Raw genomic sequence first — 18987 nt, forward strand, 5'->3', positions numbered from 1 at the left:
CCACGACTAAAAGATCTTGTATGCCGCAACTAAGATCCGGAGCAGCTAAATAAATATTTTTAAAGATAATAAAAAATGCAAATACATGGACACACACGCATCTATTTCTATACCTAAATATTAAAAAACCGTGAGTTCATCCAGATGATTCCAATTCCAATTGAACTAGAGAGGGTTTCCCAGGTGGATCAATGGTAAAAAATTCTCCTGACAATTCACGGGACATGGGTTCAATCCCTCAGTCGGGAAGACTCCCCTGGAGATGGAAATGAAAACCCACTCCAGTATTCTTGCCTGAAAAATCTCATGGACAGAGGAGCCTGATGGGCTACAGTCCATGGGGTCAAAAAGAGTCGGACACGACTGAGCAACTAAAACAACAAGGGGAACTAACGAACTCTCCTTTCTGGCAATAAAAAAATCCGAGTCTCATTATCCACAATATATTTGCCTATTTGCTCCATCCAGGGCTTCCCTGGTGGCTCAGATAGTATCCTAGAATAAAGAGTAAATAAGTTTCAGAATCCCTAACCCACACCACTGTAAAAGACAAACCTAACTCGAGTTCAATATTTGTTTACAGTTCTTTTTTTAGTCTGAGGGTCTATAGACAAAACAGTGCATTCAAGAGCCACATGGGGTTACGTTCTTAGCCCTGCCTCAGCCTGAAATACAGCATTTAACATGTCTTAAAATAAAACCGCAAATGAGTGAACCCAGGCTCTGGCACAGGACAGGGGCTCCCTCTCCTAGGGCAGTGGTTTCTAACTGACTGGTCCTGTAGAAACCTGGGAGGTGCACGACAATGCAGATGCCAGCCACTCTGAGTTGTTCTGATTCAGTAAATCTGAGCTAGAACCAAGGAACCTGTATTTTCAAATGTTCCCTGAGGGAGCCTGATATCCTCTTGGGAAACCGCTGGCTCTAAGAATAAAAACCTAAAAAAGCGAGGCCCTGATCTCACAACTGGCTGGCTCGCACCAAGCTCCAGCCTCACTGGGCCATGGTCTCCACCCTGCTGGCCGCCTGCAGGCGCTGCTTCTCTGGCCCACAATACTCTCATCTCCCTCCCTCTACCACCTGGCAAATACCTATTCTTTAAAATCCAGCTCAGATGTCTCCTACTCTCTGAAGGCTTCCCAACTCCCCAGAGACAGCCAGACCCCCAGTTCCCTGAGCTCTCAGAACAGTTTGCTTTCAATTGTCGAATAATTCACACATATTGAAAAACAGACCAGCACAACATGACAGCTTTGTCAATAGCCCTCTGTTACAGCTCCCCTCATGAGTAGGACTAACTCTGCTTGTCTTTTCCATTGGCAAGGAGGCTTCTTCTTCCCGTGACGATCTCCAGGCACGAGATCTGGTGCATGGCAGGTGCTCCAAAAATGGTCTAAGATTATTTTCAGCATTAATTCTGTGGTTCAAAGACGGCCTAAGTACTTTTCCACGACTCGTCAGAACAGACTGAGAAAGTTAGGATTGCCAAAGAGTCTCTGCTCAGTAATTCACATCTCGAGATGAAGTCCATGTCTTCCTGCTCTGGGCTAAACCTGCGTGTTATTGTTCATGCTGGTAAGTGAATGCTGTTTCCATACGAGACTCGATTATTTTTAGCACTCCTGTTATGATAAACTCACAGTAACCTCAAAAAGAACAAATCAAAGTCAACTTTTTGCCACAGGAAACCAGCTCACACTTAATGTTTTGCAACATGCCATGGGAGAATAATAAAAAGATGAGACCTTTTGCTCACAGATGGTGAGGCTGACTCTCGAGATAGTGGAAAATGCAGCAGGAAGCGTGCAGTCTGGCCACTATCTTATGAAGTAAACTAGAAAAACACTCACACCCCAACAAGGCAAACACATGCACACAGACGGCAGGGCAACTGTTTCACCAGGGGCTGGATGGTGAATGGGGTGGAAAGGACCATCTATATATGAGGGGCAGGCCAGAGCTGGGTGACACTGGGATCAAAAGCCTGACGGGTACCCAGGGGAGCAGGCAGGCAAGAGGAGCCTTCGGGGACACCAGCAGGGAGAGGTGAAGAAATGATCAGACAGGCAAACTAGTCACTCACATATAAACTATTTGTCGAGCACCTACTAAGTGCTCCATCTGGGTTCTCTGCAAGGCATCCTCATGTGTGTATCATAGTCAAGTACTACTCTGACCTTGCCTTCTGATATCACTAGGAATTCCTAAGGCACCAGCAGGTGTATCAGTCACATTCCTAGAAAGGCTCCTGGGAACAAATTCCAAGGACTGAGAAAAGCTGAAAACAACTTACATTTGATAAGACTAGTCACAAAAGACAGCACTCCCAGAGAAACACACTTTGCAGCCAACAAGACAAATGAGGTCATTCTATGTATGCTCCAAGATCTTTCCAGAAGCACTTAAGGCCATCAGTGAAAGAAAGCAAGTCACTTAACACTTACAAGCTGAATTCTGACAGAAGTCTAAGCTGCCAGCCAGACTTCCCTAGGGAAAGAGATCAAGAGAGTCATTTCCCTCCACTTCCAGAAGCTCAGTCCAGTCTTTAACCAAGGAGTTAATCACATGTGCACCAACCGAAAAGCTCCCAGAAAGCTAACCAGACCCTCATGCTCACTTCTGGAACACTCCTAATAGTTCCAGTTGCAGCGTATCTGGAAAGACACACGGGGCACAGGATGACCCAGGAGGGCAAAACAAAACATCAAGAATATGCACGTGACAACATGCAAGAAAAGTGAGGACACGTCATCTGCTACAAAGAGAAAAGCCAAGGCTATGCTGGATATCTGCAAGACTCAGCAAGAGCACCGGGTGGGGTGTATGTGTGTGTGGGGCGTGGGGTGGGCATGGACATGCACAGTGGTGTAAAAGAACAAAATCAGGAGAACTGGGTTTTAGATCTGATATTGCCACTGATGTGCTGTATAGCCAGGAGGAGGAGGAGTCACTTCCCTTCTAGGCCTTATTCTTAGAAGTGGGCTAGTTAGAATTGAGAAGTGGGCTCATCTGTATGCCCAGAGAGGACTGCAGGCAGTGCTATCGAGAGAATTTTGAGGCTCTGGGAGAAGTGGTTGGTCAACGAGGAGGCTTTCTTAGCCACGTCTGACACAGGGGTGGAGGGAAGAGTGGGAAGCACACACCTGCCAGCCTTGACCAAGATGGTATGACATGTGGGGTTGCCTCCTTTTTTAAAATTCTCTTTTACAAAACTATCAGGACACTTCCCTGATGGCTCAGAACGTAAAGAATCTGCCTACAATGCAGGAGACCTGGGTTTGATCCCTGGGTTGGGAAGATCCCCTGGAGAAGGAAATGGCTACCCACTCCAGTATTTTTGCCTGGAGAATCCCATGGACAGAGAAGCCTGGCAGGCCACAGTCCATAGGTTCGCAGAGTCAGACATGACTCAGCGACACACACACACGTTACAAAACTATACACATGGACTTCCCTGATGGTCCAGTGGTTAAGAATCTGCCTGCCAATGCAGGGGACATGGGTTTGATTCCTGGTGTGGGAAGATTTCACACGCCACAGAGCAACCAAGTCTGTGAGCCACAACTACTGAGCCCTCCTTCTAGAGCCCATGCTCTGCAACAAGAGAAACCACCACAATAAAAAGCCTGCGCACCGCAACTAGAGAGCAGCCCCCACTCTCCGCAACTAGACAAAAGCGAAAACGCAGCAATGAAGACCAAATGCAGCCAAAAAAAAAAAACCCCACACATAAAAATTGTTAAGGTGATAAAGTTTATGGTGTGTGTTTTTATCATAATAAAGAAACTGTATGATTATTAATTATGAACACAGTTTTAATCTCCAAATGCAAAACTTTGAAACTAAAAAGAGAATTAGTTACCATTTAGAAGGGGGAAGTAAACATATGGAGTGTATTATAAAACAAATTGATTTTATGGACAAAAAAACAAAAGCCCAACAGGATTGCTGCTATGATAATACCTACTCAAGTATGGAATTAAGGGTAAACTGAGTCAACCCTAACACTGTACTATATACTAGAAAGTACCTCTGACCTCCAAACACACAGCTAGATTAGACAGGTCTCTAGGACTTGCTCTGGGCTAAGCCTCTTGCACAGGTATCATCCGAGCCTCACAAAAGCCCTCTGAGGCCAGCACTGTCAACAACCCCATGGTCAGAGGGCAATCTGAGGAAGTGTCTGGGAATTGAAGTCTGTGGCTCAACCTCACCCACCTGGGAAAAAAAATGACAGAGCCAGGACTGGAAGGCAGGTCTGTTTTGATTCCAAAGCGCCAGTTCTGAATAACCACGTACCACTGCCTGCCACGTGCGTCATAATATAAAGTTCCTGCTTCTTCCTCACATCCTGTCGACTCCCCAGCCCCTTATAACTTCTGATGGTGATGGTCAGCAGAGTCTATTTGGATGAAATATACACCTTCCCCCATCCTGTCTCCAGGGCATGAGTCCTGCCTCCCCACCTCAGTGACAGGCTCCTGAGGGCAGTGATGGCCACGGGCCTGGGTCTTCACCAGTCTACACCTTGCGTGTACGGAGGGGAGTACAGCAGCAGCAGCTTCGTGTGCATACGGTGAGGATCCAATGAGCTAACACTCACAGGACACTGAGAACGGAGCACAGATGCTCTTATTACCTGGTACCTCATACGGTATTTAATTCATTAGATTTCAAAGACCTGGGCTGCTCAGGTCCCACCTCTTTTACATCTGCATTTGAGGTCCTGTTGGGCTTCCCAGGTGATGCAAGTGGTAAAGAACCCGGCTGCCAATGCAGGAGAGATGTAAGAGATGCAGGTTTGATCCCTAGGTTGGGAAGAGCCCCTGGAGGAGGGCATGGCACCCCACTCCAGTATTCTTGCCTGGAGAATCCCACAGACAGAGAAGCCTGGCGGGCTACAGCCCACGGGGTCGCAGAGTCGGACACGACTGAGGGACTTTCATTCGGTGTCCTATCAAGGCAAAACACGAGCCTCTCTGGGTCTCTGCCTCCTCACCCCGGAAACCAAACTGGGGCTAATTCCCACCTTGTCCATCTCATGACAGAGAAGTGATGAGGAGATGGACAAGAAAGTAGTCTGGAAACTGCAAAAGGACTATAGATCAGGATCTCTCAACCTCAACACTGCTGACTCTGGGGGCCAGAGCACTCTGTCCTGGGGGCTATCTTGAGATATTAAGCAACATCTCAACTTTCTCCCCACCCCAACCCCAGTTATAACAACCAAAAATGTCTCCAGACACTTGCCTGAAGGGCAAGATCACCCCTGGCTGAGGATCCCCAGGTTATGGTAAACTCAAACACTAGCTGACTCCTCTTATAAGTGGCAGTTAGAAATATTGAGGCTATGCCCAAACCTCTGCAAATTAACAGCTGTTTACAGAGGGGTGTCTATGTGCCAGCATCGAGGAGGGGGAGTTGAGAAGCACATCCCCGAAAGTACAAAAACTTCAAGGTGACTCTTTTTCTTTGGGCTTTTCTGGTATTTTCTGTAACAGATATGCATTATTTTCATGCTAACAAACCCACGTGATTTACACACTTGTTCACCCTGAGAACAAGGGTAACCTCAACATCTCTGTGCCTCAGCTCTCTTGTCTGTGAACTAAGGGATAGATAACACATCAACTCCCACTGGCTCTTGCTAGTAAGTGCTCAATGTTCATGATTACTATTTTTAAAATAATATTAAAAAATTAAAGTACAGGGACTTTCCTGAAGTCCAGTGGTTAAGACTCTGTGCTTCCAATGCAGAGGGCAAGGGTGCGATCCCTGGTCAGGGAACCAAGATCCCACATTCCGTGGGTATCTTAAAAAATACTACTACTACTAAAGTGCCAAGCACAAGAACACTGAGATGGCAACCAACACTGAGCTAACGCCCTCTGAGCATCGGCAATGATGGTGAGAGATGGGAGAAACCTCTTAGGAGAGGAACGATGGTTTTGAGCCCCAGGAAGAACTCTGAAGAGGGAAAAGTGGTGATGACAGGAGCTTGATTTATAACACTGTTTCTTGGGCTCAATTTCAGAAAGCAGTTCATTTCAACACATAATTTGAAAAAAGAAGAAATCGTAAAGAAACTAGAGCTCAATGATGGGCCTCCTCTCCATTCACACTCTGTTATCCTAAGTGACCACTTAGAACCAACTAAGGGGGAATTTGGCTCAGGGCAACCTCAAGGAACCTTCTGGGCTCTGCAGCCTCACATGCAGAAATGAGAGCACAAAGCGCATGCTGAGAAACTGCTTTCAGGGCTCACCTTGAAGGAGGAAGTAATCCGGAGTCGTGCGCTTCAGGGCTGCCTTTGCTTTATCACTGCTCCAGTCCACTTCTAGCGCCTCTTTGACGGAACAGAAGACCACCTTCTGTTAAAAAAAAAAAAAAGACAAAATTGCTTAGGGATAAAATAGTGAAAGTTGCTCAGTCATGTCCAACTCTTTGTGACACCATGGACAATACAGTCCATGGAATTCTCCAGGCCAGAATACCGGCATGGGTAGCCGTTCCCTTCTCCAGGGGATCTTCCCAACCCAGGGATGGAACCCAGGTCTCCAGCATTGCAGGTGGACTCTTTACCAACTGAGCCACATGGGAAGCCCAAGGATAAAATACATTTGATATCAAATCACCAGGCAATAACTCATCACCATTACTAGGTTTCCTGTTCCTTAAAAGAAGCTGAGGCCCACTCAAATCCAATAAACGCTTACTGAGCACTTACTGTGTGTTCCCGTGGGCACTGGGGTCACAGAGATCAATGCCACGGACTCCCTGCACTGTAGGAAGACAGAGCAAAGCTAAACACCCAGTTCCATTCTGACTCTTTGGTGAATTCTGGCGGTATTTACGCCATGGAAATTCCTTCACAAGTGACCAATAAAATTTGTCTAAAGATATTCAATGAAATATTCTCTGTGTGAGTCAACAGATACAAACAACAATACCCATAAATAACAGCATTCCTTCTCCTTATGGCAGGAGGAAATACAGTTGAAACCTAGTAACCTACATCAAATTTTCTTTTAAAAATGCCATGAGAGATTTATGTTAAAATACAAACAACTAATTATGAATAAGAAAATGGTTTTCTTTCCCTTTCCTAAACAATGAAGTCCAAAAGCCATTTTCTGGGACTGAGGAAGGACAGGGAAAGGATGTGTGTGTGAAGGGCTGGTGGCTGGACTGGAGGGGACAGAACAGGGCAGGGTAAGGAGGGCATCCCCAGAGGGCAGCAGTGATCACATCCAAGGACTTGATGCAACAAGAAAATACACTCATAATCTGGGGAGCAAGGCTTCTCTCTGTCAGAGAAGAAGAGAATCAAAACTATGGAAACAGAAAATTAGAATGAAGCCTGTGGTGAGAGTTACTGGCATGAACTCATTTTCCATATATACAGACAGATAAAGAAATAAATGTAAATGCAAGTGTGTGTGTACACATACAAATATTTACCTGCTGTGTCCACTGAGAAAGTCTAAAAGCAATAATACTCTAGCAGCAATGAGCACATCTAAAACACAGACTCTGGTTTCTAATCACCACTAAGAGACACATTTCTCCTTGGAGAAATGACTGATTTCAAAGCTGCAACATGAGAGGAGCCTGAAACAGGAAAAGTGCCCCAAAGAATGATAGGACATGTCAAGCGGTAACAGAATTCAGCTTAAAGAAACTTCCACTGGTCAAATCTGGAGCAATCTGAGGATAAAAGTAAAGAATAATAGGTAATACTTTAAGTAAACTATATATAATCCCTTAGACCTAAAATTAACTAATGAGCAAAGTTTTTTAAGGAATGAAGTATTTATATATTTTCAAAATACTTCTCCACAAAATACCTATTAGTCACACAGGGATAAAAAAAATTGTTTTCAAAGGACCAGTATGGAAAACAACCTTACTCAAATGATCAAAGTTAACACAACCAGTAAAGCAGCACATGGAAACCATGCACCAGACCACAGGATGCAATGAGAAGCATCCATGTCGTGGTATTTTTGCCAAAGATGTGTAGCAAGAGTCTAATTACAAGGAACATCAGAGGAACCCAAACTAAGAGACATTTTACAAAATAACTGGCTTGCAACCTTTAGATGTCATGAAAATCTAGATGCATCCATGATTCTGACCCAGATCCTTTTGCTGTTAAGGACATGACTAAATAACTAGCAAACCCTAAACAGGGTCTGAGGATTTAGATGGCAGTGACTTATCCATTATTTTTCCTGACTGTGATGGTTGGTTTCTGATCACAGAGAATACCTTATTTGAGAAAATACAGACTAAAATATTTCAGAGTAAGGCAGTGGCACCTTATTCTCATAAAGTTGTTAGCTACTTCTACCAAGTTTAAGCTAGTATATGTGTGTGTGCAAGTGTATAAAACTTCAGACTTACAGAGGTGTGTGTCTGCCTTTCTTCCCTCTACCAACTCCCCACCCCCACCCCACACACATCAGAAAGAAAAAGAAAATAGAAAGAAGACAACAATGGTACAATTTACCAGGCTAAGTGAACCAAGATCTATTAGCTACCAGGCAGTTTCCATAGCCTGCTGAAGATCAAAATGGATTTGAAAGATGAAAATACAAACTACTAATGAAAATAAAAAAACAGCCATGGTTTGTAAGGTGGCTTTCTGCCTCTCCATAATCACTCCTCTGGGGTTTGGATCCATTGTAAAACCTAGTATACAAGATGTCTGTAATCCCCTCAAACCTTTTGGTCAATAGGTCTGTCTGACCTTAGAAGAAAAGTCATGTAGTCAACCAGAGTGACATTTAGTGTTTGGTATAGACTTGCCAGACTCTTCTTTTTTTTTTTTCTTTCCCCTCCATTCTTCTATTGCTAAATATTTATTTTGCTTTTCAGGTTTCTACAATATTTCCATTGTACTGCAAATTTTCTTTCTATTTACACAATATTAGCTTTTCTTCCTTTCTCCTTCCCTCATTTTTCTTCTTTGTATTTTGCTATTAATTTCCATGTAGCAGATCATTTTATCAAAAATCTGTGAGACCCTCCATATATGTTAAAAGCTTGATTTTATAATAATCGTAGGAATATTCCTGTTTCTTCAAAGCATTGACAACGTTGCCTTAAGTACTTTGATCTATGTACTTTAACTTTTCTATGTGATTTTGAAAGTTAAAGTGTTAACTGCTCAGTCATGTCCGATTCTTTGCAACCCCATGGACTGTAGACCACCAGGCTCCTCTGTCTATGGAATTCTCCAGGCAAAAATATTGGAGTGGGTTGCCATTTCCTTCTCCAGGGCCAGACCCTTCTTAACAAGTCTTACAATACAGGTCAAGCCATCAGCAGTACGATCTGGAGATGACATCACAATAAGGAAAAGTCTTACCAGGTTTCAAAAACCACCAAGACTTTCATTCAAAATTTTTGTAGTTTGCCTGGCTAAGACCAATGCTAAGAATCCACTGATTTGTTAGGCCATTATATGAAGAATAAAGGGGGAAAAAGTTGGTTCTAGAATCAGTCCGAAGCAGGCCTGCCTCTAACGCTTTCAGGGCCTGAGGGTAAGAGTACAAATGAAAACCCATATATCATGTCTACATATCCAGTTATAAATTACACTAATAAGCTATTAAGTAAAGTATATTGTATTCTCCTGCCTTGACAAATAAACCTCCTTCATAACCACCTGGAAAACCAGGTTCAAATTTGGAATTCTCACACTGCGTGGGAGTCCTGTGTCAGAGGAGGTACCCTGGGAAGGTCGCCCCCATCTCATTCTGGCTCACCCACAATGTAAGGAGCTTTGAACCTGACTTTGCATAAGGCTTTGCCCATCCTTCCCCACCAAAACATCTAATCCTCAGGCCGAGGCATTCAGACCCTGTGGTAAGGTCCACACTCCAGAGGCAGACAGGGAAGCAGCCCACAAAAGCCTAGAAAGTGAGTCTGAGGCTATCTGGCCAGGAGATTCCAGGGGTCCAGGTACCCAGAATGGGGTTGAGAACTGGGGGGAAGGCTACGGGAACCAGGCAGATGTACCTTCTTGATCTCATGGGATCCTTACCCTGTGAGGGGAACGGCTGGAGGAAGGCCGGAGTGGGACCTTCTAGAGCACCACGGCCAAGGGTAGAGGCCCTTTGCCCTTCCCAACTTTAGGGCAGATTTAGTCCCAGTTCTGCCACTAGTCTGTGACTGTGGACCAATGACTTCACCTCTCTTGGGTCTGTGGCAGACAACTTTTAGAAAAGTTTCCTGGGATCTAAGGAGGAGGCCCCTGTGTCCTTGGCTTTAATGTGTACCAACCCACCAGCGCAGGTGACAGAGTCTGAGGTGGTCACACGATCCAAGCCAGGCCCACCAGATTCCTTAATCAATAATAGAAAGCTGGAAATAGAGACACATTCATGGCAGAACTCTAAAGAGAAAGGCCAGATTTCTGCTGCCTTCAGGGCTTCACAGCTGCCCTGGTTTTTTCCTCTTCTCAGATCACAGGAATAAAACTCCATGCTTCTTGGGCTACTGCAGCCTGCCTCCAATTAACGCCCCCGTTTTTGGTTCAAAGTATCCAAACTCTACTATCGTGGCTCATGACAAAAATAAAACTTAACCAAGCTGCCTAATCTGTAGTAGAACAGAAGCAAAAGGCGATGCCTGCCTTACCCACCTCAGTGGCATCGAGTTTATAAAGAGAAAAGCCTGCCTGACAGAGCTTTCAGGGAGTGAAGAGCCTTCAGATGAAGCAGCCACAGAGCCTGCGAGGTAGCAGCAGCTACCACCATTCACCCAAACGAAGTAACCCGTCCTGCTCCACCATGTCCTCAGCTCATGAATCCCTGTCTGGTAGGCCTCACCCACTCCCCTCCACGGTCCATTTTCTTCCCTGATCATTCTGGGCCTTGAGGATTTCGGTCTGAGAGTCTAGTTAAGACTCATAACAAGCCTTCTTACACTGGGCAGCGGCTTCCTGAGGCAGAGACCACAGTGAAAGGCGCAGTGTAGATTGGAGCAGATTTCCAACAAACACCCAGGAGCTGATAAGACCCACCTGCCTTTCATTTGCCAAAAAGCCCAACAGTAAATATAAAAGATGAATTCTCCACACAGTCTATCAGCTATCAAATTAAGGGGTTGTGCTGAGCCATTTAGATAGTGGAAGACTGCAATAACCTCTGTGCAATAGGAAACTGGCTCAATAGATCACGGCAAGGCAAAGCGAGGAAGACCTACCAGACAGCCACTTAAAATCATGTTCTCCAACTGTATGCCAACTATACCTCAATAAATAAAATAGAGTAGAACAGAAGCATGCTCTCCAAAGTAGACACAAAGATTTGAGACGTGCTTACAAAAATACACGGAGTGAAAAAAGGAAAAGACAATACATATATATATATATTATGCCACATACATTAGGTCATTATGTATGTCTTGTATATATTTACATATATTAACTAGCACTCCAATTTGTTATGTACATGCATAAAAAGAATAGTGACATTATTGGGTAGCAGGATTCACATTTTCTCAGTTTGTTCTATATTTTCCACATTGGAACTTGTGAAACCATTTTGTTTTTTTGTGGGGTTTTTTTTGGCTGTGCCACACAGCATGCGGGATCTTAATTCCCTAACTAGGGATCAAATCCGTGCCTCCTGCAATGGAAGCATGGAATCTTAACCCCTGGACCACTAGGGAAGTACCCTATTTCACTTTTTAAAATCAGGTTGAATATCTATAACAAATGATAAAGATCTGGAAGTAAAGCAGCATGTAAATCAGAATTGAAACAACTTTCAAACTACAGATTTCGAGGTCTAATTTCCACACCTACTTATCAGAGACTGCAGTTTTCAAAAGCATTTTAACAACTGACAACCACAACCCAAGACAGTTTTCACACTCAGCAGAGTGGCAAAAGAGCCCAAAGTTATCAAATGTTACTGTTACATGCTGCTGGGTTGAAATGTAAATTGAGAAAACGCCTTAAGACTATTTTTTAGAGTCTGGTGAAGTTGAATGTGTACACATTCTAATTCTCCTATGCCCTAGAGAAATCACACACCTATCCAAAGAGATTATCTATGCACGCACACAACACTGACTGCAGCATAATATATAACACCAAAAACTTACATAGCTAAATACCTATTAATAGGAGATTAAATAGTAATGTTTTCACACAATACTCTGTGGTCAAAACAAATAAACAAAAACCCACCAAAAAAACTGTCTTGCAATAACTGTTGTCCAAGAGAACTTGCAATGATGACAAGAAAACTTTGTATATGGGTGCTTTGCAATATGGATGCCACAGGCCACGTGTGGTTACTGAGCACGTGAAATGTGGCTTGTGAGACTGCAGAACTCAATTAAATTTTATTACCCCCCCAAATAAATTAATTAAATTTTATTAATTTTAATTTAAATGGCCACATGCAGCTGGTGGCTACCATAATGGACAGCAAAGCTCCAGACCTACACACAAACACAGATGGCCTAACAAAGTTACTCTTAAAAAGTACGTGAAAAAAAAAACCATGTCAAACCAACTTTTAAGAAGTTAAAAAGCATGCCAAACAATGCTGTATTGCTTGGAAACACAGGCTAGCAGGAAGAAGAAATGCACGGGAATGAGAAACATGCCTGAGGACAGCGGTTCCTCATGTGGGTGAGGGGCATCCAAATGGCCTCGACCACCCAATCGTGTTTTATGCTTTAAACTGGGTGGTGGTTTCATGGTGGTTTAGCTCTACATTCTTAATTTCTACCCTACAACATCACCTAGTAAGCGTCATTCCATTGCTGATATTTACAAACACATGATAAAGCACTATGCCAAGCCGGCCTATATCCATGCTTTCTGGATACCTTAGTAAACCCATACAAACGTACCAGCAGACCTGAGGAGACAGAGAAGGAACATGCAGATTGGTACAAGGGTCCTGGAAACCTTCTGGTTATTAAGGTGGATAGTGTTGCTTTATTGTTATGTTTTGTAATTTGCACTGATGTCACATGATTTTTATGTATCAAATATCACACATACACACAGACAAGACTGTGCTGTGATGCTGGCAGGGACTTCTATTCCTCATCCACAGAACCGAGAAACTTCTCTCCAATGAGACAAGGCACCACCAGCACTGCTCCAAAACTCTTCTACTTGGGAAACCTACCATCAGCTTCCCACCAAATCCTCTGCAATGTACACCCTGCCCCCTCCCTGCCTGCCCCCCAACCACAAACACACCAAGTCACTCTGACAAGGACTCTCTGGCCTACAGGTTCTGGTCCAGCCAACAACTCAGTAACAGACTTCTACACATTCCTCACCAAGAACCTTGTCTTCTTTAAAGGTCTGTTCTCTCAGCTCAGTTCAAATAACCTCAACTATGAGAACTAACATACTACAACACTAATCAATTTATTCAATCACAAAGAAAGTTAAATCCTGTCTAACCAATGGACAAATCCTTCTTACAATGACAATAATCTCCCAAGTTGGGTCATGTGATGCCGCTGCAACAGCCACCACTGCACAGTGAACAAACAGGTCCTGAGCACGAACGTGTGGGCACTGCACCAGGAACACATCTGTGAACAAAACTGCCTGGCCCAGGTTGAATGGAGTTTACGTGAACGAGAGAGACACTGACAAGTCATCTGAGGGGCAACGGGTGCTACAATCAATGTGCCACAGAGGAGAGGAGGAGCTACACTAGTCAGTCACCAGGAATGTTGCTTTAAAGATGGGACTGACAGGAGGATGTCAACAAAGGGCTCAGAAAGGGAGAAATCAAAACAATGAACCACTCTTCAACTGTGGAGTTTCACAACTAATTCATGAAAAAGGGATTTCCAGGGCCCAAATCAGTCACCCACTACTTCAGAAGTGATAAAATTAAGTCTGTACTTCTTAGCACGTCAGAAGAAAATCTTTATGTTTAATCTTTAAAAAGCTACCACAGAGCGTATCCACCCTTAGGAGTCCATCCAGTCCCATCCGGCAGCCCCTAACAATAAAGACGCATAGGCAGCAACATGGGAGCACACTGGTGGTCACTCATCCTCAGAGTTTTCAGAAGTGATCCTGAGTCTCACATATTTCACCCCGCCATCCTAACCAAACCAAGTCATCCTGGAAACTCCAAGGGGATGCACCTTGTGGTGATAAAGCAGGCCTGCACCCGCGGCCACTGCCTGTGTCCCCCCCTCCCTGTGTTAGCCTCTCAGTCACGTCTGACTCCTTGTGACCCCATGGACTGGACCCGCCAGGCTCCTCTGTCTATGGGATTCTCCAGGCAAGAATATTGGAGTGAGTAGCCATTCCCTTCTCCAGGGGACTTCTTGACCCAGGAATCAAACCCAGGTCTCCTGCAGTGTAGGCGGATTCTTTGCCATCTGAGCCACCAGGGAAGCCCACCTAGTCCTTCCTTCTGACAGAGCTGTGTGATCTCAGGCAGGTCCCTTAACCTCTCTGGGCTTCAGGGTCTGCTGTAAATGGAGATAAGACAATTAACACACTTCCTTGCACCCGATGCAGTGCCTTGTACACAGTAGACATTCTGCAACTCACAGATACAGAAAGAATTGGCTGTTTGGAGCCAGGGAAGTCACAGTCATTTTGTCTCAACATCTGAGCTTCTTCTTGACCCTGTTTTCCTGTGACTGGGTGCTGATCTTGGCTTTGGCGCTTGCCAGTCTGTTCTTCACATTTCAACTCTGACAACTCTTCCTCAGAGAAACCTTTCCAGACACTTCCTCATCATAAAACCGCTGCCATCTCCTTTACGTGCTGTATATGGGTACCCACTTCACGTCTGTGCCCGAGACCTGTTTCTGGGAAATCTGTCTCATGATTCCTCCTGGGCACCAAAGGAAGCACACAGTGTCCTCCTGAGCACCAGTCTCTGGGCTGGGCATCTGCCCACCACTGTAGTTCTCACCGTCACACAGGTGCTAGAAAGGCCAGGCCAGTATCTTCCTAGACGGTGTGAAAACCACAAGCTCTCTTTTTCCTCTTTGTTTTTGAACGTTTCTAATTTCGGAGCACAATGTGTACCTTCAAGCACAAGTGGCTGTACAGCATAGGGTTGAACCTAAGGAAAAGGGGGAGGGGAAGGGAACCCTCACCAGAAGCCTTTCACAGGAAACAGGAAGTGGCTGCTTCCCCACCCCCATCCTGCAAGGCTGAGCAGAGCCCAACTAGTTGAAAGGGCAGAATCTAAACCCAGGGATTTTTGAATTGGAGGAAAACTTCAAAACTGTGGAGCAGTCACCGCCAAAATGGAGACGGCACATTCTCGCAAGGTGGCCAGCCCAGGCGTGGCCCCTCGCCTTCCGCAGCTCCCGGGGAGGCCGCACAAAGACAAGGTTTGGAATCCCGAAGATTGTCATGAGGAATGCCCTGCATGCCTCACGACCTTCACGGCTTGGGGTTGGAATCCAAGCCTGAATTGTCCCCGTGAAACAGCTGACTAACAATGTCAGCTGGGGAATATTTTGATACCTTCAAATTGGGCCCCGTGGAGGAAGAGGCTACACAAAGAGCTGTGTGCCTCAAGAGCCTGCAGAATGGTACGCAGAGGCCACCCAGGGCCTGCCAGAGCTGCCCACATTCTCCTCATAGCTCGCTAAAGTGGCTCCTAAAAGAGGTTTCCAGATTCGCCCCAGTGGGCACCAGCAGACTGACTCCCAGAAAACTTCCCGCTGTGCAGGGCTCACAAGGCTAGGGCTCTCTCCATTTGAATGTGAAAGGCCTGCCTCAATCAGAGGAGGCCCTTAAGCCATAAAACCCTTCACACCAAGGCCAAGTGTCACACTCGTAAGAGGGTGTGATTTATAAATTGACAGCACCCACAAAGCTGCTTTTGTCCTCCTCCCTTAGTTAACAATTTATCTCCCCCAACCAAACTCACGGAGCCATTCAGATAAAGCTTGACTGGGCCTCAAGAAGAAAGAAAGGAAGAAAGAAAAAGACGCAAGTTTTGGCCAAAACACTAATGTTCACTCTGGACAATTATGGTCCTGTGAATAGACACTAAAATTAGGGCTTAATAATTCTCTGTATCGCACTCGCAGCGTCGAACTATTCCACACAAACATAAAGAGCAAGAGAAAGAAAATCTCCAACGCAGCCTTGCTGGAAACTCAAGAGTTCCACTTTTGTGGTTTTCTGCAGTCTCTTTTGTGGTTTCTGCACTCTTAGAATCCCCCCTTTAGAGCAATTTTAACTCAACGCCCTGACCAGCTGGTTTTCTTTCTCAACAAAATCTACAAAGCAAAGAGTAAATATGGGCTTGGCCATGTCTTTCCTCTTGGTTTAACAAAACCATTCTGGCCACTTGGGTTTGTTTTCCTCATCATGTGAATTCCCTTCTCAAATTCCAACACTAGCTACGAAACCATCATCTATCTACTGATTCTCTTTCCACTCTTTCTTATGTAAAATGAATTATAGTACCAATCCTAGCAGAGACTAAGCCCCTAACATAAACTATGTTCAAAAAATAGATATAACTGAGAACACTTGTCAATAGTAAGACCTTTCATCTTAAAAGGTTATTTGATGGGGAAAAAACCAAAAACTTTATTTTAAAAAAGCAATAAGCAATTCAAATTTAAACTGTCTACCTGCCCATTAAGGAGCCTACTAAATTGTCTATTAATTTGAAAACAAAAAAGTCTGTACAAGAGTAATGGCTTGTGCTCAACAACAGTCTTCCGGATGCTACTCCACACACCAAGGTTCAAGCTGCTGGCCCACAGAGTAGGTAAGTCAGGAGGGCAGGCTCTCTCTAGTCTCTGCAGGGTGCAAGGGGACAGCATGCAAAAAGGCTGCTGGCATTAGGCATTAACAAGTTTGGGACAGAGCATGTGAAAAAAATCTACATTTCTCACTCTCTTGAAAAATCACATCTGGGCATTACTTGGTCCACATTTTCTCCAGAAAAACATCTACGTCGTCTTCTTCATTGACTACGCTAAACCCTTTGATTGTGTAGATCACAACAAACTGGAAAGTTCTTAAAGAGAAGGCAATACCAGGCCACCTTATCTGAACCTGAGAAAGCAACAACTAGAACCAGACATGGAACAACAGACTGGCTCCAAACTGGAAAAGGAGTACGTCAAGGCTGTATATTGTCACCCTGCTTATTTAACCGATATACAGAGTACATCATGTGAAATGCCAGGCTGGATGACTCACAAGCTGGAATCAAGAATGCCAGGAGAAATATGAACAGCCTCAGTTATGTAGATGATACCACTCTAATGGCAGGAAGCAAAGAGGAACTAAAGAGCCTCTTGAAAGTGAAAGAGGACAGTGACAAAGCTGGCTTAAAACTCAACATTCAATGAACTAGGACCATGGCATCTGGTCCCATCACTTCACAGCAAATAGATGGGGAAAAAGCAGAAACAATGACAGATTTTATTTTCTTGGGCTCCAAAATCACTGCAGACAATGACAGCAGCCATGAAATTAAAAGATGCTTGCTCCTTGGAAGAAAAGCTATGACCAACCTAGACAGCATATTAAAAAACAGAGACATCACTTAGTCTACAAAGGTCCATATAGTCAAAGCTACGGTTTCTCCAACAGTCCTGTAGGAATATGAGAGTTTGACTACAGAGAAGGTTGAGCACTGAAGAACTGATGCTTTCAAGCTGTGGTGCTAGGAAAGACTCTTGAAGAGTCCATTGGAATGCAAGGAGATCAAACCAGTCAATCCTAAAGGAAATCAACCCTGAGCATTCATTGGAAGGACTGATGCTGAAGCTGAAGCTCCAATACTTTGGCCACCTGATGTGAAGAGCTGACTCACTGGAAAAAGACCCTGATGTTGAGAAAGACTGAGGGCAGGAGAGGATGAGATGGTTGAATGGCATCACCAACTCAATGGACATGAGCTTGGGAAAACTCTGAGATAGTGAAGGACAGGGAAGCCTGGCATGCTGCAGTCCAGGCGGTCTCAAAGATTCAGACATGACTTAGCTACTGAACACACAACCTCATGGCAGCAGCCAGCTGGCACTAAGCACGTCTGCCCCCCTGTAAAGGGGACAAGCGCTGGCCCACTCTGCCCAGGCCCCTCCCTTCAGGGCCACATGTTTCCTTCCCTGGTTATGGCCTGGAGCCTCCAGGACCCCAGGGCTTTTTGACTTAACACTCCCCCCCCCCCCCCCCCCCCCGCAACATAACTTTTTTCTTAATTTTTACTGAGTACAGCATTCTTGCCTGGGAAATCCCACGGACAGAGAAGCCTAGCAGGCTACACAGTCCATGGGGTTGCAAAAAAGTCAGATATGACTTAGCAACTAAAACAAGTATGACTTCACAACTAACACAGCAACAGCACAATTACAGCTGCTTTACAATGTTGGGTTAGTTTCTAACGTGCGACAAAGTGAATCAGCTGCATCAAGATACCTTCTTGACCATGGTCGTCTCAGATGAATCAAGTTTGGCTCTCTTGGTATCAGGTCCATCTTCTACTCCTTGACTGACTTTGGCAACTTTGGTTTTCTCCCTAGAGGATGACAAGCAGAGAGAATCGAGTTTTACTCTGTGAATTAGGCCATGAGAACAAAAAGAGCATCACCAGCTCACTGCATGGAATGGATGGTGGTTAAGAGCAGATCCCAGCCCAGCACCACACTAGCTGATGTGGCATTTACCCACTATGTGGGAATAGTAACCCCTGCAGGATTATTAAGAGAAATAACCAATTGTGTGGCAGACTGCCAAGCACACAGTATGTTCTCAATAGATGTTGTAAACATTCCCTGAATTCAATCCCTCCCATCTACCATGGGGAGCTCACCTTCAAATAATCTGGCCTTCTTTTGTCTACAGTGGCTTCTTTATCCATTTAGAACATGCCCAAAGACTAGATTTTCTTAAAGCCATCATACATTAGAGTTACAAGAGATTCTGAACATATCTATCCTTCCCCCATCTTGACTTCAGAGGCAAGAAACCTGCAGACTGAAGAG

At 44.7% G+C, this 18987-nt stretch overlaps 1 protein-coding gene across 3 annotated transcripts in view; it reads right to left on the reverse strand.

Moving 5' to 3' along the window:
* The window catches only part of SAE1 (SUMO1 activating enzyme subunit 1), a 77037-nt gene that overhangs the window by 21827 nt on the left and 36223 nt on the right, over window positions 1–18987 (reverse strand). For all 3 annotated transcript variants that reach the window (XM_020898048.2, XM_020898047.2, XM_020898044.2), the window contains exons 5-6: window positions 18422–18521; window positions 6266–6371 (exon numbers count right to left, since the gene is read on the reverse strand). In XM_020898048.2, coding sequence (XP_020753707.2) covers window positions 6266–6371; window positions 18422–18521 — 206 coding nt within the window. The remainder of the gene's footprint in view (window positions 1–6265; window positions 6372–18421; window positions 18522–18987) is intronic.

Source organism: Odocoileus virginianus, chromosome 20 (genome assembly GCF_023699985.2).
Source record: "Odocoileus virginianus isolate 20LAN1187 ecotype Illinois chromosome 20, Ovbor_1.2, whole genome shotgun sequence".
Lineage (NCBI taxonomy): Eukaryota > Metazoa > Chordata > Mammalia > Artiodactyla > Cervidae > Odocoileus > Odocoileus virginianus.